Raw genomic sequence first — 20,983 nt, 5'->3', positions numbered from 1 at the left:
TTGAAACTCATCCTCCCTTTGTGGAAGATTCAGATTGAATTTTTCTCAGAAGGTGTATTGAAATTCAAATGGAGCTGCCTAATGTGCTCATTCCATTTGTAATTCATTCTCTCCCTGTGGCAGATATTTCCAAAATCTTCCACAGGGGGAATGTGGATTTTAAATGCAATAGCCTAATGTCACTGCCTTGAGGAAGCAAAAATAACTTGGAAATTTTGATATCCCTGTAGTCTGTCTCAATTCAAGAGTAAAGCCATGTTGGATTTTACAGTGACAGATTCGAATCACACGCGCTAACCTAATTCCACAGGGCGTATACACAAGCGAAAAAGGGTGATTTATCCATACGCTGGCGACGCAACCGCATAAACGCACTAATTCAAATCCGCCTCAGCAAAAACCAACATGGCATTGCTCTCAACTTGAGACAAAACACTCTATAGTAGAGGGCGATATATCATGAGGACATTTCTACGAGCACCATGGGAGAGTACAATGTATGCGCATGCAACAAAGCTTTACAAACTTAAGGTATCGGATAGCAATGTTTGCACAGTATTTTTTATGGGACCTGAGAGCACATCAAATTGCATTCTGAATACAAGGAATGTCCTTATGATATCAAATAATTTTGATTTTTTGAAATTCGTGTTATAATACAAATTTTATGGGAAATCATTAATATTAAAACATTTTTTCCCAAAAATACCTAAAATTTTAAGGTCTTTTGGGGTAAAAAATGTATGTCTTCAATATGAAAGGTCAAAATTTTCAAATGATGGATGGCATTTCCTCCCAGCTTCATCACTTAAAGTACATATCATTAGATTTATAAAGTGTACTTTTAGGATTGTTTTAGAAATGATTAATTCAAGGATTAATTTAAAAGTGTCAAAAATATCAATATTTAATAATTTGCCATAAAATTTGTATTTTATTGTGAATTTCAAAAAATAAAGATTATTTGATATCAGAAGGATGATTCAGAATGCAATTTGGTGTGTCTGATGTGCTCTTAGGTCCCACAAAAAAATACTGTGCAAACGTTGCTATCCGATCCCTTAACTGATGAGTGTTTACATCTGGTTGCATCATTACTAACTGCTTGGACCAGTAAACTTTGATAGATGTCCAGATTTTAATTTTCTTTTTTTATTTGACTCAATCTAGTTCCGTGACTCACTCATTTTCTCCTTTTTATTTGACTCAATCTAGTTCCGTGACTCACTGAGATACCTGATGAGCAAACTGAACATGACGACTCCTCATTATGTCAGATGCATCAAGCCTAACGACTTCAAGAAGGCATTTGAGTAAGTGGATTGGTTATTACCGCTTGAATTTCATTACATTTTCATGTATACATGATTGCCATACATAATTATGGATCTAAATTGACTTTTCGGTAAATCCAATAAGCCTTTGCGAGTACACCTGAGATGTCACGCCGATCGTTCATCGAACATCGTTACTATAGTCTGTCCACATTGAAGTACAAAGTAAATAGACCTCGGAAACTGGAGGTATGAGAATAATTATTTCAGTGCAATGCTTCTATGGCGCGCCAACTGTTGCGCGATTTGTGCACCACGCTCTTTACGTGTTGCGTCGCGCTTGCGTGTGACGCAAAGCATCGACCCCCGATGCCACAGATTTCACAAATGGTCAGTTTCAGCTCTGGAACAATTTTGGCAAACATGTTCTATGTAGTGTTTTTTTTGGGGGGGGGTGGTTGGGGGTTGTAACTTATCGGTTGTTAACGTCATTGGGTAGGGAAAACCTCCTTTTTGTCATTGACTCCTGGACATGTTCAAAGCAGAACCTTCTATGTAACCTCTTGGCAGTTTTGTTTTAAACATGTTCATCGGCCACAAGTACATACTGCCCAAAAACATGATATTTCCTTGATTTGACTTAAATTCCTCAATCATGTTCTCCTGATAAATGCTGTGTCACTGCAGCAACTTATAGTTAAGGAAAAGTGTTTGTAGTCAAACATTTACACAGCAGTCTATTCCTAAGACATATTTTCTTGTTGATAACATACCTGTCTTTTGATTAACCTTTGCAATCACCAGTTATGAACCCAAGAGGGCGGTAGAACAGTTGAGAGCCTGCGGTGTTTTGGAAACCATCAGAATCAGTGCAGCTGGTTATCCATCAAGGTAATGTAGATTTGAGAGCCCTCTATACATATGAAGAACATGTTGCATGTATTGATCATCTATGAATATTGAAATTTTAGATTACAATATGATACTCAAAGTAAGTCCAGTAGATAAGATTGTGATCTCAAATGTCATTGTTATTGCTACCTGGATGAATGATAATGTTCACAATCATAACAATTGTGAACATTATTCATCAATCATCCTTTACCATTCTTCAAGAGCAGAGTGCATAAGCATCTTAGTTCACTTGTCTGATAAAGTGAGTTATTAATTACAAATTGAAAAATAAAGTTCTTGTACTGGAGTTTGTTTTCAAGCTCCAGTACATGGATTAAGAATGAGAAAAAAAAAGAAAGATCACAACATACTACATTCTTATTTTGGCTTCGTATTTTAAAATCATGTAAAAACCAACAGCGAATTAAAAAAGTTGTACGGGCCATATCCGCCGCTGCCTGTCATCAATGTGTTGTCTAGTTAAAGAGCCCTTTGTGTAGAAAGGTATTTTGCATGTATTGAAGAGTTGTGAACATTAGCTGGCAATGTATTGTATAGTTGGGAGCCCACTCTAGAAAAACATTTTGCATGCACTGATCAGTTAAAAACATATGTATGGCATAGTTAAGAGCCCTCTAGTTTTGAACATAGCTCATCAATGTATTGTAAGTTAAGAGCCCTCTATATAGATAGGCAATTTGCATGCACTGATCTGTTGAAAACATCACTCATCAATGTATTGTAAGTTAAGAGCCCTCTACATAGAAGAAAGGTATGTTGTATGTAGGTAACAGTTGTGTACATTGGCGATGTGGATAATGTATAGTTGAGAACCTCTATATAGAAATACAATTTGCATGGACTGATCAGTTGAAAACATTGTGTTAGTCATTGTTTGTATAGTTAAAAGCCCTGCAATATAGAAGGGAATATTTCATGTACTGTTGATCAGTTGTAATTAGGGCAGCAGGGAGCCCATGTGAGGCATTGGAAACAGAATAAGACTGCTGAAGTCAAGAGTCTCCATATATGACCCTATGGGAAGTCTGCCAGATGGAAGGAACATGTTCTTAGTGAAAGGTCCTTCAGAAGGTTTTCAGACTTGTGTGTCACAAATTTCAGACAAATGGTTTAGAGTACGGATTTTTTTCTTAAAATTTTTTCAAACAAGGGGCACAGATTTCTTTGTTTTGTAGCTAATTTGGCAAAAATTTGCAAACTTTTCGAAAATTAAACTCAATTTGGACAGATGTAATTCCAAAATCCAGAGTACATATATTTGGGGTATATTTTTCATCAAAGTTTGTACATTTTTGGGGTCATATTTTTGAAACATAGCTGCACCTCCTCCATATTGAATTGTCACTTGTGGATGCCAAAATAGTGTAACTCCAGCATTTTACAGAAAAGGTTAAATGATAATTATTGTTTTCTTCAAAACATGAGCACTACAGATGTTCATGCATGATAGACTAGTATGTTGTCAGCATAGGCCCATCATGTGCAGATCACAAGTGTGCACACAAATTTGAGGTTTGCTGGATGCATGGCGAAACAGTCTTGAGACACACTGTTTCCCCTTGTCATGAGTGACATGCAAAAAATGATTGAGTCTGCCTTCCAAATTCTGGTTGGAAAAGGTAAAGTGAGCCCCCTATTGACTGGACAAGAAGATACTTAAATTGTTTCCAAGAGAGAATTAATCACATTTTCTCTATAGAAAACCATGAAGATTTCAGGTTGCCAATAGTAGGCTTGGCTTGTAGATGAAACATTGAGAAATGTTTTGTATGGATGGCGGATGTGCAATCACATTGTAAATTACACACCTGTGCTAGCATGCAACAGTTTAGCCTCATATATCAGCTTGATTTGGTTAGGCTTGGAATGAACTGGAGCACTACTTTTCCTCTGTAAGCTACTGAATTTCCATGCCCTGTCACAAATTTTTCACAGGTTCCAACATGGATGCCTTAATTATCATTTTTGCCTTAATTAGCACCCCTTCCGTCATTAGTGCTCCCCAAGGATTGTCAGTAACTTGCATCTGTAAAAGTGATCCATTCGTTGCACTTTTAATCTGGAATAAGATTTCTTTAAATGCTAGGTGAATTACAGTAAAATCATTACTGCATAACTGTAACACTTGTTCTATGGGTATTATTTTTATTTTCTTAAAATTTAACTTTGTCTTGTATAAAATGTCCAGTTTGACTTTCAAAATATATGTAATTATGAATCCCCACCTAAGATGACCTGGTATTTACTTCAAAAGCTTAAAAAGAACCATACCATGACAGAGATGCCATGACTAAATACATGTTTTTAAGGACCCCCCCATCTGCAAATACTAGTAATGCCAAAGAGTAGTGGCATTTGGGAACTCAATAACGTGGCCTGCAATATTTGTAATTGCTCTCCATAGTTGTGCTGCGATAACTCTTCCTTAAAACCGCTTCTGCTGATGATTTGAAGTGTTATTGTTCTATTGGGTCCTGTGAAACTTAATTGACGTCTATATGATTGTGTTTTGTTTGTAGATGGACGTACCCTGAATTCTTCACCAGGTATCGTGTGCTGATGAAGCCCAAAGATGTCAACCGTAATGATGTGAGAGGAACCAGTGAGAAAACACTACAGAAGCTCATATCTGTAAGTATCGTATATGAAAGAACTCATGGGTTATGCCAGTTGAAATTCATACACCCCCTATGGAAGACATGACCTTAATCTCCCAACACAGGAAAGTGGGGTTCTGAATGGGTGACTCGATTTGAAATCTACACCCCGTCTGTGGGAAATTAAGTTTGTGTCTTCCATACGGGTGTATAGATTTCAACTGGAATAGCTCAAATTGTGCTCTTCCATTTAAAATCCACACTACCCCTGTGGAAGAGCTATCTAAAGTCGTCCACAGAGGGAGTATAAGTTTCGAATAGAAGAGACAATTGGGTAACTTCCATCTGAAATGCTCACAACAGTTGTGGAAGATATAGGTATACCCATAATATAGGGGGAGTACGGGTTTCAAAATAATTAACTCTGACCAATTACATTTGAAAATCATACTCTCCCTGTGGAAGATATTTCCAAAATCTTCCACAGGGGTAGTGTGGATTTTAAATGGAATAGCCCAGTAGATCATCTCTTCATCATGGATTTTGACAGATATTGTGGTGGTATCTGCATAGAGACAAATATAAAGTGGTGGTTGTCTTTGTGAATAAGGAATATTCAAAAAGTGAAGTAATATTATCAATAGTTAATAGTGAATACTTTTCAGCCAACACAAAGTAAGCAATTTGTTGATTAATTGAAGGTGCTTCAAAATCCGTGTGCTCAGATTCACAAGGATTGTTATGTAGCAATGGGTTACTCTTGGAGACAATCCAATATTTGTGTCCATGCAGAAATCACAATGATTTTAGATTTCAGTCTTGCCCAGCATCTGTTAGGTTGAGAAAGGTATAAATGTCTGGTGCGACACAATAGTTGAACTTTTTGGAAACTCGTCAGGGATTCACATGGAAGGTCAGTATATGTATAGAAGAAAAGGAAGTTGTACACCAAATATAGTTGAACATATGCTGCACCTATTTATTGATCAGCTGAATTTCTTCCGTAAACAGCTGGTGTAATCAACAGAGTTGCAAGGTGGACTCATATGGTAAATAAAAAAGGGCAAATGTTGCGTGGGTGTCTTGGACTTAAGTTCTGAAGAGCAAGGTTAACATATTGAAGCCATGCAGCTTTTGAAAGTCAAAATTTTGTCAGCAATTTTCTATTTTACCATAATTTGTTAGACATGGGTCTACTGATTGAACCTACAACATGAAATGATTATAAAATAAAGTACAGGCCTAAGGTTCTAATGAGCAAGATTAAATTCCTAAGCCATCATCCTGGGTCACTTTGAAAGTCAAATTTTGTCTTTAAGTTTCTATTTTACCATAATTTGTTAGACATTGCAAATTTTGTCACTAAGTTTCTATTTTACCATAATTTGCTAGACATGGGTCTGCTGATTGAGCCTACAGCATAAAGTGAATACAAAATCAAGTGCAGGTTGTGTGTGTTTGTCGAAGCCTAGGGTTCTAATGATCAAGGTAGAATTCCTAAGCCATCCTGCTGGGTCACTTTTGAGAGGCAAATCTTGTCACCAAGTTTTATTTTTGTCTTGATTTGACCCATAATTTGTTATCGGTCTGCTGATTTGAGCTGACAACAAGCACAATGGGTTTGTTGATTTCAGCCGTCAAAAACATTTTGTAACAAGTCATTTATTCAGTAGGAATACAGTGATTTTAATGAAATAATGGCGCTATTACAGTTGAAATCCATACACCGCCATACATGCTGTATCAAAATGATTGGTACTTGTCATTTTTCATTGTTAATGGATGAGTCTGACACATCAGCATTAAACATAAGATGCAAATACTTTTTAGATTAATTGTATAACAAGTCATAAACTATACATTCTAGACATTTCAAGAGAGTTGCATTTTGAAATGACAGGCTTTTCAATAAACATCAAAATTGGTGGGTACCAATCATTTTGATACACCCTGTATGGAAGACAATCTTCCACACAGAAGTAAGGTTTATTTCAAACTCTAATGGTGACCCGCAGGTCAAATTGCGAGAATTTACACACCTAAACAGACACAATGCAATTTTCAAGCTGCAGCTTAATCAGCATAATATTGGAACATTAAAACAAGCAACTATACAAACATCCAACCCCATCCCAACCAACCGTAGGCATTGAGGATAAGTGCCTTGCCCAAGGACACAACACGTTGACACAAGTGAGGTACAAACTCGCAACCTATGGATTATGAGTCGAGCCCCTTATCCACTCATGCTCCAATTTCAATGGATACCTGAATTTTTTACTCCATTTGAAATCTAAAGAAAATGGTGAGGACTTAGTACTTTTATATTTGTCACATTAAATCAGTATTCTACATCCAACAATTAACGTGTGAAATGTCATTTATAAGCAACAGAAAAGCAGACCTTTAACTTGGTCAAGAAGTCTTCATTTATACTTTCAAAGACAACTGCCCTGGTTTGATGTTATGGGTCACCATGGATACCGATTGAACCACAACCTTGCATTGAAAATTGCAGTCAAATAACATATTAGTAGCCCAAAAGTATGATCTTAAAATATGCTATTAATTTTCTTCCCAGTAGTCTAGTTTCAAACTAAATGTGGACTGGCCTTAAATCCTCTCATTGTCTTAATTTCCTGTCAGGTTAATAAGGCATGCAGGGACTATGATGTAGAATAATATCTGTATTTATGTGGTTATTTTGGGCAACACATGTTGAGAAGAAGTTGTGCTGATGGTATTCTGTACAATGCCATTTTTATTCCAGTTCTGAAAACTTCTTTCAAAGGCATAGTGAAATTCCTGAAGTAACCATTTTAGACCACCACCATATGTGATGTGAACTCAGAAATATTTAATTTTCAGTTTCATGTAGTATAGTAAATGGCATTTACAAAGCTGGATTTTGCAGAAAACTCCATTGAAATTGACCAACCAGTTTCAAAATATGAGCAATTAAAAGAGATTCCAAAACAATAGGAAACAAAAAGAAACATTTCCTTTGTTTGGCTGTACCTCAAAATCAATATTTCCGAGTTACGACTGAGTTTGCTTGATCGCATCACATATCCAGGATATAGTATTAGTAACACCACATGAACCATAGAGGTTTAGATCCATATATTTATATTTCAAATTAAGCTTAAAAGTCTTGTCTTGACACTGGTCACGCCCAATACAGGTGGAACATAAAAAGAAAAACATGTACAAACCCACCGTGGATCATTTAGCGTGTTAGTCATTGCGTAACGCCCATTTTTATGACATGGGCAAATGTACAAGGTGTATATTACAAATTTGATCTTGAGCCCAAAGATTTTGAGGATATTATTAATGACCACCTGTAAATGTAGAATTTTGTTTTGACTTTGATTTTTACAGAACTGTATAAAAGGGATGACTTTGATGGACACTGGTCTATAAACTTTTTGTGTGTGTTTTCAGTTTTCCACACATTTTCAAAATTGCAGCCGTTTTAATTTTCGCGGATGTTTTGTCGGTCCAACTTTCAATACATCTATAAATAGATAAGTAGGTGATAGTTTTATTTCTCAAATTGAAATCTTGCACCAAATTAGTTGAAAAATATTAATAAAAATCCCAAATGGTTTGAGATTGACTGGCAGGTTGTCGTGTGTTTGAAGGAATTCCAATTTGTTCATCCGATCTTGAAAAAAACTTGATTAAAAGTTGTCTTTTATAGGTCACATAATCCAATGGTATTACATTGCATTGATGAGTTGGACAAAACCTGTGTTCACATTGTCGGACGTATTTCCTGACGGAACTTGGTCGGCAAGTTGCTAGGAGTAGCGGTAGACGCAGCCAGGAGTAGTGGCAGTGTAACCAATTTACTCCTGACAAAAGTCAGGAGTACCGAGCTAGGTGTAATCTCCACCATGTGTATATTGCAATGTGAATGCTACTACGCCTGGCACCCGGTGTCAGATTGACCTTTTTTTGGTCGGAACTAAGAAATTACATTTTGCATGGTTGGAAAAGGTCACAGAAACACCAGAAGTGGTAGCCGATGTTTACACCGACCAAAAGTGGATGCTTGATGGAACTGGTCGCGTATTGCTAGGAGTAGGCTAGGTGTGGACATGTATATAGTAGGAGTAGGGAAAATATTTGTGGAATTTAGCGTACGTTTACGCTGGGTGTAACTCAAAATGTGAACTCGACTTGGGAGTTTAATATTTTGTCATCAGATATGACATTTTTTCAAGACAGTCATTTATCTTTACCATATGCCGGCCTGTTTCCTGTTCACCAGTTTATACAACTACCATAACTTCAATCATATGTTGGTTTAAGAAAAATCTATTTAGGTCAACTAGCTTAACTATTAATCCCCTCACTTGGGAAATCATCATCAATCATACTTTATTTGTCAAAAGTAGTAACAAGGAATTCCAATTATGGCTGGACTAGCATTTAGGAAGAAAAGTCATAAGCTTCAACATAAAAAGTCCCAAGTTTTGTGATATTTTGTCAAAATATCAAGAGCTATCTAAAGAACCACTGAACCAATACTAGGCTTGTTTGTACTCATTTTAATGCATTTTTCATGCTGATTCCAAATATGGCCATGAATGTTTACAATTTTGAAATTTTCGAATTAAAAAACAATTGAAACTTGTCGTCTGCAATCGACACCTGTGTGGAGAGAGCTAAACAGAATACAGATTGTGAGCCGAGTGCAATATTATAATAAATTCTCTTACTTTTGATCAATAAAACATGAAGAACCCGAACTAAATGTACAGGTGATAATTTTGGGTTAGCTTAGTGGCATCAGAAGAGAAATACAGAGCATCAGCAATTTACAATGTGGGTTTGCACAAACTCGATTGGTCAGTTCAGAAAATTTGGCAGCTGTACTGTACGCCCTCGTGTTGCTACCGGCGAAGTTGCTGGCGTACCGAGAGTTCCACGATGAACACAAAATTAGCAATTTCCAAAAGTATTTGTATAAAGAACATTCCAAGCAACCAGCATTCGAAATAAGTGGTGGTCCGGTCGTCCAAGACAACTAAAATTTATTCCGGACAACCTGACATGATATAGTGGTTGTCCAGAGGACAGCCAAAATCTGTACATAACTTTACCTTGACACATTTCATTGTTTCATTGCCAATAAAGATTTCAATTCAAATCTAGAGACTAAAAAAAACCCAACAAAAAAGCATTAAAGTAAAGCTAATTATGCTAAAAGTAACATTTGTGGCAATCATTGCCGTTCAAACGAATTACAGGCTATCGAAAATCTGCCGGACAACCAAAAGCATTTCATGTGTAAACACAGTCACATTAAACCATTGTTTTTTAGTCTATAACCAAACTCAGCCCGTATCTGTAAATAAACAAGGAGTTTAAACTTGAACTTGTACAAAATGTCACTCATAATGGCAAATCAGCTCTTTCAACAAGAATTCAGGAAACATGTCAAATGTCAAATGTAACATGCTTCAATCATTCTCTCCGTCGGGTCGGTCATGACCTTGAAGAATTCTATTATGTAGGTACATGCAGATTTTACTTTTGACAACTTGAAGGTTATTGTTGAGCCCTCTTGAGAACAAGTTGCCCAATTATGCTACATCTGAACCCTGGGATATTAAAAATGGATACTGAATCACATAGTTATATATATTGACATGGGTATGAGTGAAAATAAACATTGTTTTTAGATATTTGGAACACAGATTAACCGGCTTAACTCCCAGATGAAGTTTTGTATCATGTAAGGTTGATTTGGTTGGGCTGCCTTTTTGTAGAGTGTCGGTTTAACAAGTTACACGTCTTTCTGTAGAGATTTTGAAACTCTGGTTTTTCATACGCTTGCAATCTATACAAACCATTTGGTTATTTTCTTGTCAGAACTTGATATGTGACACGATCAAGGGAAATGAGTTGGATGTTGCTAATATTGATTTTGAGATATTGGCAAAGAAAGTGTTCAAATTCTTTTGTTTTATATTGTTTTCAGCGATTGATAAATTGACGTAACTTCACAAAGAAAAGTCGTATCAACATGGGGTTTTCAGTTTCTGAAAGCTCTAAATGTCCTCTTTAGAAACCTGTGTAAAACTCATTTTCAACCAGGGCCGACATGTGACTCATTCCCCTTGATCATGTTACATATGACAAAGTGGCAGTGAAAGTTTGTTCATCTGTTTATTTTCCAACTGATTTGTTGATTTTATGCTAACTTTGTTAAAAGCATATTCAAGCTTAAGCAATATATCAAGTCAAACTATTGTAATGTGAATTTGTTCATATCAAAATGTTGTGATTTTGCCTCCAAAAAAGCACATAATGGCAGTCAAGTGTTTCAGGTGTATTGGGCTAATCCAGTTGAAATCCACACCCCCCCTGTGGAAGGTACGACTTTAATCTGCGATACAGGGGGTATAGATTTTAAATGGAGTCGCCCACTTGGGTAGCCCCATTTGAAATTCACACTCCCTCTGTGGAAGATAAAGGTCATTTCAAATGGGGTTTACCTGAATGGGTGGCTTCGTTTGAAATCTCCCCAGTGTGGGAGATTAAGGTCTTGTCTTCCAAGGTGTATGGATTTCAAGTGGAATAGCCATGTATGCCACCACTTTTGTGAAGCGTCCCTTGCTCTATGGCCATGAATACTTACTCACTAAAATCTATATATATATATATTTCTGTGCAAGAATCCATCAGCATTGCATTTCCAAGTTTAAATCAATATCAATTTTACAGATTGAAAATTGGTGTGAAAGTTTTCTCAACAATTTACAATGTGCAGACTTTTTTTTACAGCCTGGTCTGAAACTGGCATGCCTAGTGTCAACATTATGACATTTTCTTTTTCTTCAGCAGCGACAATACTATTGTTTACAGCTTCCTGAACAATTAACGAAAACGTCTGGCACCTTTGTGATATTGGCACTATAATATTTGAGTCAGAGTAATTACAACCTTAGGCATAAAAAAAACCCTGTTTTACTGGCGGATGGACTTTTAAGTAGGGCCGGTTGGTCAGAATTTTTTTCTCTTAAATTTTTTTTCTGGAGGCTAAAATGATCCTAAAATATCACTGAAAGCTTGAAAATTTGGAAAAATTTGATTTTCTTTTGCAAACATATTTTGAACGTGTTCTGAATATTTTTCAAAATTTTCCATCAAAAGTCATCAATTTTGGCCCCAAAATCAATAATTTTACATTATTTTAACAAAAGTAAAAAAAATCCCAAAATGATGCAAAACCTGGGTCGGTCGCCATGGTTGGAATTTTTTTTAATGAATCTGATATTTAAAGTAATTAACAAAATTAAGGAAGATTGAAAAGAGTTAGGTGATTAAATTGTAGTTAAAGCTGATACGTGCCTTTTAAAGTGAAGTACTTCCAGGTGAAAATTATGAATTTATCTTAGACCTAATTGGAAATGTGTGTCATTATATGATGCAAGATTTTATCCGTCACTTTTCACCTTTTGTATATGTCACTTAAATGTTAAACCGTGACAGATTTTTAAATGGGTGATTAAGATTTCTTTAATTGCAGGATGTGTATGCATGGGCACAATACATCACGTTATCTAATGTTGCATGAGACAGGTCCTAAACAATGCTTTATTTGTCAGAAATCTGTTGGAAAAATGTGAACAGCCTACATTGGGTAAAACCACTAACATTTACGAACAGGGTAAATATGTGATTTCATATGAAAAACCATCAGCCGTTACGATCAAAGTTACCTATTTTTACTAATTGATTAATTCCTGTACCAATTAGAGTATTTTTGAGATAAAAATCTCAATGTATAAGTAAATTTATCAGGTAATTTGATTATTTGAACTAATTTTTAGTTAATTGCTTTTAAAGCTAAACACGCTTTTATGTATCACATGTAGGCCTAAGTGTTAAATCATCAGCCAGGTAGTCAAGGATATCCCTAATGGCAGGAATGTGATATACGTGCTAACCAAGGCAAGGGTACCCATTAAATGAAAGTACTTTACATAGATTTCCTTAATATTCAATTAGGCTTAGGTGTTGGATGGTGTCAGGTAACACACCTGACCGCTAAAGTGCATTTTGTTTTAATTTTGTTGAGTGATTTCAACTATTCACCCTGATGTCATTTCCATTTAGGCCTAATTTTCAGGTGTGTGAGTCGAGCACTTGGACCACCATACCTGCTAACTGTCCCATTTACCTGGGTTTGTCCCATTTTCTGTGTGTCGAACATTTATTCCAGGAAAAATGGTGCTCCTACGATAAAAAATGTGATTTCCACAGAGTTTCCAGTGATGATCGTCACAATTGCATGGTAGCTCGGATGTTTAGAACAAACCTTGTCTGTCGGTGTTGATTTGTGGCACAGTTAATGAACGTAATACATGCAAAATTTAGCTTGGAAACTCCGCAGAAACCAAAGAAACATTTGATATAAAGTGCAGTTTCCATGAATTTCCGAATCATGTACTGGGAATAACTTCACATTGTAGAGTGTGCCAATCAAATATAAAAAATCTTAGCTGGAAGTGTCCAGGATTCCGAGTTTCAAATGTTGGCAGGTGTGTACCACCAGTGATTTTTGTGCAAACCCTGAGACTATCCAAAAAAGAACAATGGTGTAAAGTTAATTTATGTGTAGCCTGCTGCAAGACCCATCTGGAAAAAAAAAGTGCTACACTTATTTCCTTTAGCTTGCATTTAAGCATGGTTCTTAAAATGAGCATCAATTATTGTTCTATTTGTCTAAAATCATATTTTTTGCATGCTAGTTAAGGGATCTAAAATGAGCGTTTATTGCGTTTTGACAGTATTTTTGTGGGACATGAGAGCACCTCAGACCTATCAATTGCATTCTGAATCTGAAGCATGTCTTTCTGATATCAAATAATTTTCATTTTTTGAAAATCACAATATAATACAAATTTTATGACAAATTATAAAAATTTGATATTTTTCAAATTTTTGATATATAACAGTCCTCAAGTAAATTATATAAATCTAATGATATATTCTTAAAGTGTATGTAGCAGGGAGGAAAAGCCGACGGTCAATTGAAAATTTTGACCTTTCATATTGAAGATATGGATTTTTTCCCAAAAAGACCTAATTTTTTTTGGTGTTTTGGGGAAAAATCCATATCTTCAATACGAAAAGGTCAAAATTTTCAATTGATCGTCGGCTTTTCATCCCACCTACATACACTTTAAGTACAAATCATCAGATTTAGAAAGTTTACTTCAAGTACTGTTAAATATCAAAAATATCAATTTTTAATGATTTGCCATAAAATGTGTATTAAATTGCGAATTTCAAAAAATCAAAATTATTTGATGACATTCTTCGTATTCAGAATGCAATTCGATATGTCTGATGTGCTCTAATGTCCCAAAATAAATACTGTCCAAACGTTCATACCCCAGCCCTTAAGCAAACACATTAATTTTTGCATGCTTTGCATATAATACTCATTATTACATAAAGTATCTTTACGGTTACCAGATGCTTTGGTCTGTACTTAAATGCATTAGCGGCACATGCGATTTCATAAAAAATAGTTTTGACAGATTAGGCTGCCCACCCCTGGTGTAAGGTAAATCACCTGAAGTAAAAAGTGCTTGATTTTACTTCTTTTTATATCACCTTTTCACCCCCAAACCAATCAAAGTGCCATTAAGTAGATAGATTAATAGATTTCCATAATTTCCAACTGAATCATTCATATTAGAAGTTCTGTGAAAAGGAGAAATCAGTGTGTCACCTTTTCTAATCAGATTGTCGAACGATATCAATAACCCGAGTTTTTGCTAAATCTAGTTCTAATCTTCAATTAAATGGGTGGTATTGGGAGGTAAAGCATTCATAGGAAAGGCTATAAAGGTCATTAATTTCATTACCATCAATTTCCCATTAATTTGATGTATTTTGCAATTTTTTCTATTTTACGTTTTACGTCGCCCCCTTCAGATAAACGCCCCAACAACTTTTTTCAATCGAGATGTTTCAAAAATGCTGATATTTCCATGCTATCTTATGAAGTAAGCTTACCAAGGTGCATACGTGATCGCTAATGGCATCGGTAATTGGCGAAAATCTGGTCGTAAACCCGGAAGTGAACCCGGAAGTCGTTGTTCCTAAGTTTATAGTTCGTCATTTCAGTGTGGGTTTTAAGCTTACCTAATGATTTTAACAGGAATTATCATTCTAAAAAACGATCCCATTAAAAAAAATGCAATGCCTCTCAGGGGCGACTATTCGAGGAAATACGGTATCAATGTTGTGGGTATTTCTTTAAGAACTTGGTAATGTAGGGAGTAGGTGAGTTTCAGGATTAGAAACTGTAGCATGCGTAGCATTCTGTAAAGAAGAAAAAGAAGAAAATCATCACTCATAATCCAACCCCGCCCAAAAATATCTCCCCTGACAAATTTCTTACTACAGCCTCAAGGTATAAATCAAAGATATTGTTTGAACATCGTAGGGTTATTTCCAATTGAAAATTAGGTAAAATTCTCCCATTCCATAGCTGCCATTTGCCTTCTTGAGTCCATCCTGTCATTTTTGTTTTTGACAACAACGCATGTCAAAGTGGAGGCATTGTGGTGGATGCTTTGCGTCGAGAGCTGTGCGCTGAGAACCCCGCAATCTGAGAACCACAAAATTCTAGTTGTGTTGTCGATCTGGAAGCCTGGATCATAATTTTTGACAAAATATTGTGTAGCGTTACAGTTCTGTGCCAACAGAAATTTTACATTTGTAACATCAAGGTGTATTCAACTGTTAACCCCATGAGCACTACCTGCCGATGTAACATTGCCTCTGATTGGTCAATTGCATGTAATCTTCACTTTAATCACCAATCAGAATGGAGCTTTGCAAATAATTCACCCCAATTTTTGTGTGTGGTGAAATTATTCTAACAATGTTGCTGATTGGGCCAATTGATAATGAAAACGTCTTATTGACCAATCTGCAGGTAGTTCTCATGGGGTTAAAACTGATGCAAGGCAGCTATTTAGTTGAGTACTTCTTCCACTACAGTTCTAAAGCAGAGAAGATATATTTCACTTCCCATAATGCATTTCTTCCATTTCAATTTTTTGTATAGATTTGCTATCTAGCGCAACATGGGTCGATAGTGATGAAATATACCTCAATGAACAGGAATATTTCTTGACTATCAACCCATATTTAGCCAGTCTATGAAAACGAAAGGAACCTGTACAAAGTAATAGGAGTGTCATTTTTTGATGTAGTGATGTGATGTATCATGTTGCAAAGGATTCTGGGAAGGGTTTAAATATCTGTGCTGGTCTTGATGTAGGTCGGTCTGTTTAAACCCCCTTGTGATGTGGTATCCGATGATTGACATCCATCATGTGACAAGATTGACATGTCTTTGACGACACATCCATAACTTGATTTGGAATTTGGTGGCCATTTTCAGCATTTTTGCTTTCAGGCCAAATTAGTAAATGCCCATGCCAGGGTGCTGTGTTAAATTGGACAACTTGTTGGGAGCGATTTGCTCTAAAATTACCTGACTAATAAAGGCGCAGATAGATAGGTCTTATAGGTAGTTAAATTTATAAATATCCATAACCTGATTTTTTAATTTAGCTGTCGTTATTAACATTGTGAATTTCAGGTCAGTGTATGCTGTCTGGCCTGGGAGGGGTGCTGTACAAGATTGTAATTTACTTAACTTACAGAGTAGACAAGACTTTAAGCCCGTGAGAACTACCTGCCGATTGGCTAAAAAGAAGTTTTCATTTTCAATTGGACCAATCACTAACATTGTTAGAATAATTTCACCACGCAAAAAGATTGGGGTGAATTATTTGCAAAGCTCCATTCTGATTGGTGATTAAAGTAAAGATATCATGTAATTGACCAATCAGTGGCATTGTTAGATCGGCAGGTAGTGCTCAGGGGGTTAAGGTATTACCGTACTGACGCGAGTATAAGCCCACCTTCGAGTATAGTCCCACCCTAATATTTGGTGAAATTTCAGAATTTGTTATTTCCCCGAGTAAAGTCCCACTGCCAATTTTTAACAGAATGGTTCCGAATTTGACAACCCAAATCATGCAACTTCATTTGCAAAATGACCTCAAAATTATTTTTGTGACTAAAAAAATAAAATGGAGCTTAATTTCCATTGCTAGATTATTTATTTACCTTGAAACATCCTCAAAATAGTTCACATATTATTGTAAAGAAGATAAAAATTCAACAAAACATCAAGCTTTCACAAAACTCTCGCTGGAAAAATGGAAACTGAATCAGTTGTTTTGTTTTTGTTTAGAAGCCACTCGACCTCCATGACCTCAGTCAATTAATTAATAAACCACTTTCACTGATTTTATTTATTTTCAGTCTCATATTTCCTGTCAAAAATCAATCCTAAATATTTAAAATGCTCTACATAAATCATGGATACATGAAAACAATATTTTAGAATTTTTGAAGGATTTTGATGTGAGAAAATGAAGTCCAATTTAGTGAAAATAAACTCTACGGCCGTGAACAAGGCAATTCAAGATGGCCGCCTCCGCAGTTAGTAAATAAACAATGTGGCTGTGGCGAGATCGATCTTGTGTCAGATCAGAGTAGGTGTAAAATAAATTAAAAATGATAGTTTGCATGTCGTTTCTTTCAAAGAAATTGACATATTTTATTTAAAACAATATTTCCAACATTCTATTCAGTGAAGGTAAGGCTAAAATTCCACCCAAAAATATGAGAAAACATGAGTTTTTTACAACTCAAGTGAGACTACTTTTTAAAGCTTCTGGTGCCGAATATCGGAGACCTTGACGTGTATTCACTGTTTTGAAAGCTTAAAAATGCAGCTTGTTAACCAGCAAATCCTCGTGTAAAGTCCCACCCCCCATTTTCGGTCATTTTTCACCCCAAAAAAGGGTGGGACTATACTCGCTTCAGTACAGTACTTGTATAGATTTCGATAACTTGATTTTGAATCTAGCCCTAAAAATAGTGGTCATTTCAAGAAGGTGAACTATTTTTACATGTAGGCCACCTAAGTCTTGGACTACCATGACCGTGCTGGGAATGGCTCTCAAATTGTCAAAAAAGTGTTTTTTTTCTGTTGCAGAAAGTGCACCACATTTCGAAATTTGTTATCATGCATCAAAGTCTATTAAATTGATCTTAAGCCTTTTAATGTGAATGATCACCGGACATTTTGTGAAATTTGGCTATTCCAGTTAAAATCCACACTACCCCTGTGGAAGATTTTGGAAATATATTCCACAGGGGGAGATGTTTTTCAAATGTAATTTGTCAGAGTTAATCATTTTGAAACCCATACTCCCCCTGTATAATGGCTTTACCTATATCTTCCATATCTGGAGTGAGTATTTTAAATGGAATTTATCCAATTGTCTATTGTATTCAAAACTTATACTCCATCTGTGGAAGACTTGAGCTAAATCTTCCACAGGGGTAGTGTGGATTTTAAATGGAATAGCCCTTTGTTGCGTGTGCCAAACATATGTCTTGGTTAGTGTGAATCTGTAGTAACAAAAGCAAGAAGCAGTTTTTTGTTTTGATCAAAGTACTTTGATGCAGTCTACATGTAGAGATATTCATAGAGGCGTGTAACACGGAAGTTTTCAATAGCCAATTATCACTAGTCATCTTATTTATAATCCACATGTAATTTCCTACCTGGGCTAATAAAGGAACAAATACACTGTCAATTGCTGTGATGAATGTATTGCACATTACATTAACCAAAGTGCCATTACTGCTGGATTCAAAGTGCAATGAAATAAAAACAAAGTACCGAAGAGCAAGAGAAACTAAACATTGGAAATCTGAAACAGATGAGTTTTTGATAGTAGATTTGAAGCTTTCCACTGTTGGAGAATTACGGATATGATTTGGGGAGATTATTCCAAGGTCTGGGGCTAGCCATTGAGAAGACCCTAGGCCTGTCCCCAGCATATTTATGTGTCTTAGGGATGTCAACTATGTGAAGGTTTACTTTGATCTAGAAAGAAGTATTATTTACACTTAGACAATTAAAATTAAATATACAATGATACCGAAGTGTAGCTTTTAGGCTTTTACTTTAAGCATCAGATATTGAGAGTCCGTACTTATTCAAATAAATTCAACTGCATGATTTATATTCCATTCAAAGGCAGTGAGTTATGCTTTTCAATTAAAAAACAAAACAAAAACATTTGTGCATTTGGCGAGTCCATGGTCGTAGAGCCAAGGATCGTCTGAGGTTGATTAAAATAAAATGGGGGAAAAAATCACCCAAAAAATTACAAGTTATAATAATTGTGTTCACTTCATAATCTATTTAAAGATTTAAAATACATTGGGTTTCATATGCATTTTCTCGGATTTTGAAGAACCAAGGTATATTTTTGGCCTAAAAATGGTATGATACACATGCACACCAATGTATTGATTATGACAAACACTCACTTTACTCGTTTAAACTGTAATCCTTTCCATTGAAATACCTGCATTCTTACAGGTTTTGATTTTGATCAGGAAAGTCAATTTCTAACCTCACACCTCTAAAAAACAAGTCAATTTCCACTGAAAGTACACGGTAGCTAATGCTAGTGCTTACTCGTAATCCTTGGAACCTAACTGGGATTAGTTTGTGTTGTGGAATGAAATTGCAGATTTTTATAACCATACTGTAAGAATGCGTAGATTTTAGCAAAAATAATTCTGACATTTGTTCATTTACACTGCTTATAAATGAGCTACTGACTGTCAATTATGGTATGCGGTTATTACCATAAATGAAAATTGACATACAGGTTCACGGTATGTGTTGAGTTGAAATATAATTGATAATGAGTCTTTTTATTCTATTTCCTGACGCAGGGATGAAAATGTGCTATTCAATTTAAAATCAACACTCCCCTGTGGAAGATTTTGGAAATATCTTCCACAGGGGGAGTATGAATTCCAAATGGAATGAACACATTAGCAGCTCCAATTAAATTTCATACACCCTCTGAGAAAGATTCAACCTGAATCTTCCACTGAGGGTGGGCGAGTTTCAAATGGAGCTGCTAATGTGTTCATTCCATTTGAAATTCATACTCCCCCTGTGAAAGATATTTCCAAAATCCTCCACAGGGGGAGTGTTGATTTTAAATGGAAGAACACAATTTGGCATTTGATAAATCATGTTTTATGCAGAAAACTAGAACTTTGTTAAAAATAGTTTTGATTTGTGTTAAATTCATCCACAAGTAGGTCAGTGCATTAACATCCTTTGACATCATTGCCTTGAAGTCCTCTGTAATCAGACCTTTTGACAAGTTAATGCTGAATGCAAATACAGTAGTCCTAAAATATTACAACCCTATAATTGCATTGGACATAGGTAAAAATAGTTAGGTTATAAATTATCTATCTCTCTTAAGTGAGCTCTGAGCGTCCTCATTCTCTAACCTCAGACAAGAGTTTTTGTAAAGAGGATAATCCCATAATCCCAGTCAAAGAGTTCAAGACAGACACTATATGTATATTGGCAGGGTTGCCAGTCCCACAGTTTGGTAGTAAGTGACTTGAACCATCATCCCACGACTTGAAAATGGCTAAAAGCCAAAAATAAGAAATCATGAAATTTTTGCAGACAAATTTTTTGGATAAAATTACAGAATATAGTTCAATTTTAAATCTCTAAAATTGATTTTTGACAAGTTATATATTGGGTGGATTGTTTTCTGATTTGTTAGACATTCCAAGTACCGCACCTGTGAAATGGGCTGCAAATGTGTGGTAATCCTCTATATTGGTCAAGCAATGACCGTTAGTACAAAGTGAACCTTGGTTTCACTATCTATCCCAAACTCATCACAAAAGTGCATAGTTGAGTAACGGAGACAAGTAACACCATCCTTGTTTCAAGTCGGTGTCAGGTGGTGTTTCCATGTACAAAGAAGTTCTTGATATTTCAACCTCAAAAGGAACAGTGTTTCTGGTGTTGACAGTGTTAATACTCGGTACAGTGATTGGTCAGAAGTTTTGACCGATTCGAGGTCATTGGTATTTTTTCCACCAACCCTGTTGTCTATGACCTTTGTTTGATGTTTTTGTAACAATAAAGTAAGTTTCTTTCAAGAAAGACTTTGTAATCACACTTTGCAGCAAATGTTAAGGGGGAGGCACATTGGGAGAAAGACTTCTCAA

At 35.8% G+C, this 20,983-nt stretch overlaps 1 protein-coding gene across 1 annotated transcript in view; it reads left to right on the top strand.

Annotated features, from left to right (window-relative positions):
- The window catches only part of LOC140142649 (unconventional myosin-Va-like), a 281,256-nt gene that overhangs the window by 109,732 nt on the left and 150,541 nt on the right, over window positions 1–20,983 (top strand). The window contains exons 16-18 of the mRNA XM_072164650.1: window positions 1,216–1,313; window positions 2,079–2,165; window positions 4,709–4,820. Coding sequence (XP_072020751.1) covers window positions 1,216–1,313; window positions 2,079–2,165; window positions 4,709–4,820 — 297 coding nt within the window. The remainder of the gene's footprint in view (window positions 1–1,215; window positions 1,314–2,078; window positions 2,166–4,708; window positions 4,821–20,983) is intronic.

The sequence above is a fragment of the Amphiura filiformis genome, chromosome 20 (assembly GCF_039555335.1).
Source record: "Amphiura filiformis chromosome 20, Afil_fr2py, whole genome shotgun sequence".
Taxonomy (NCBI): Eukaryota; Metazoa; Echinodermata; class Ophiuroidea; order Amphilepidida; family Amphiuridae; genus Amphiura; species Amphiura filiformis.
This window is presented reverse-complemented; position numbering and strand designations above follow the sequence as displayed.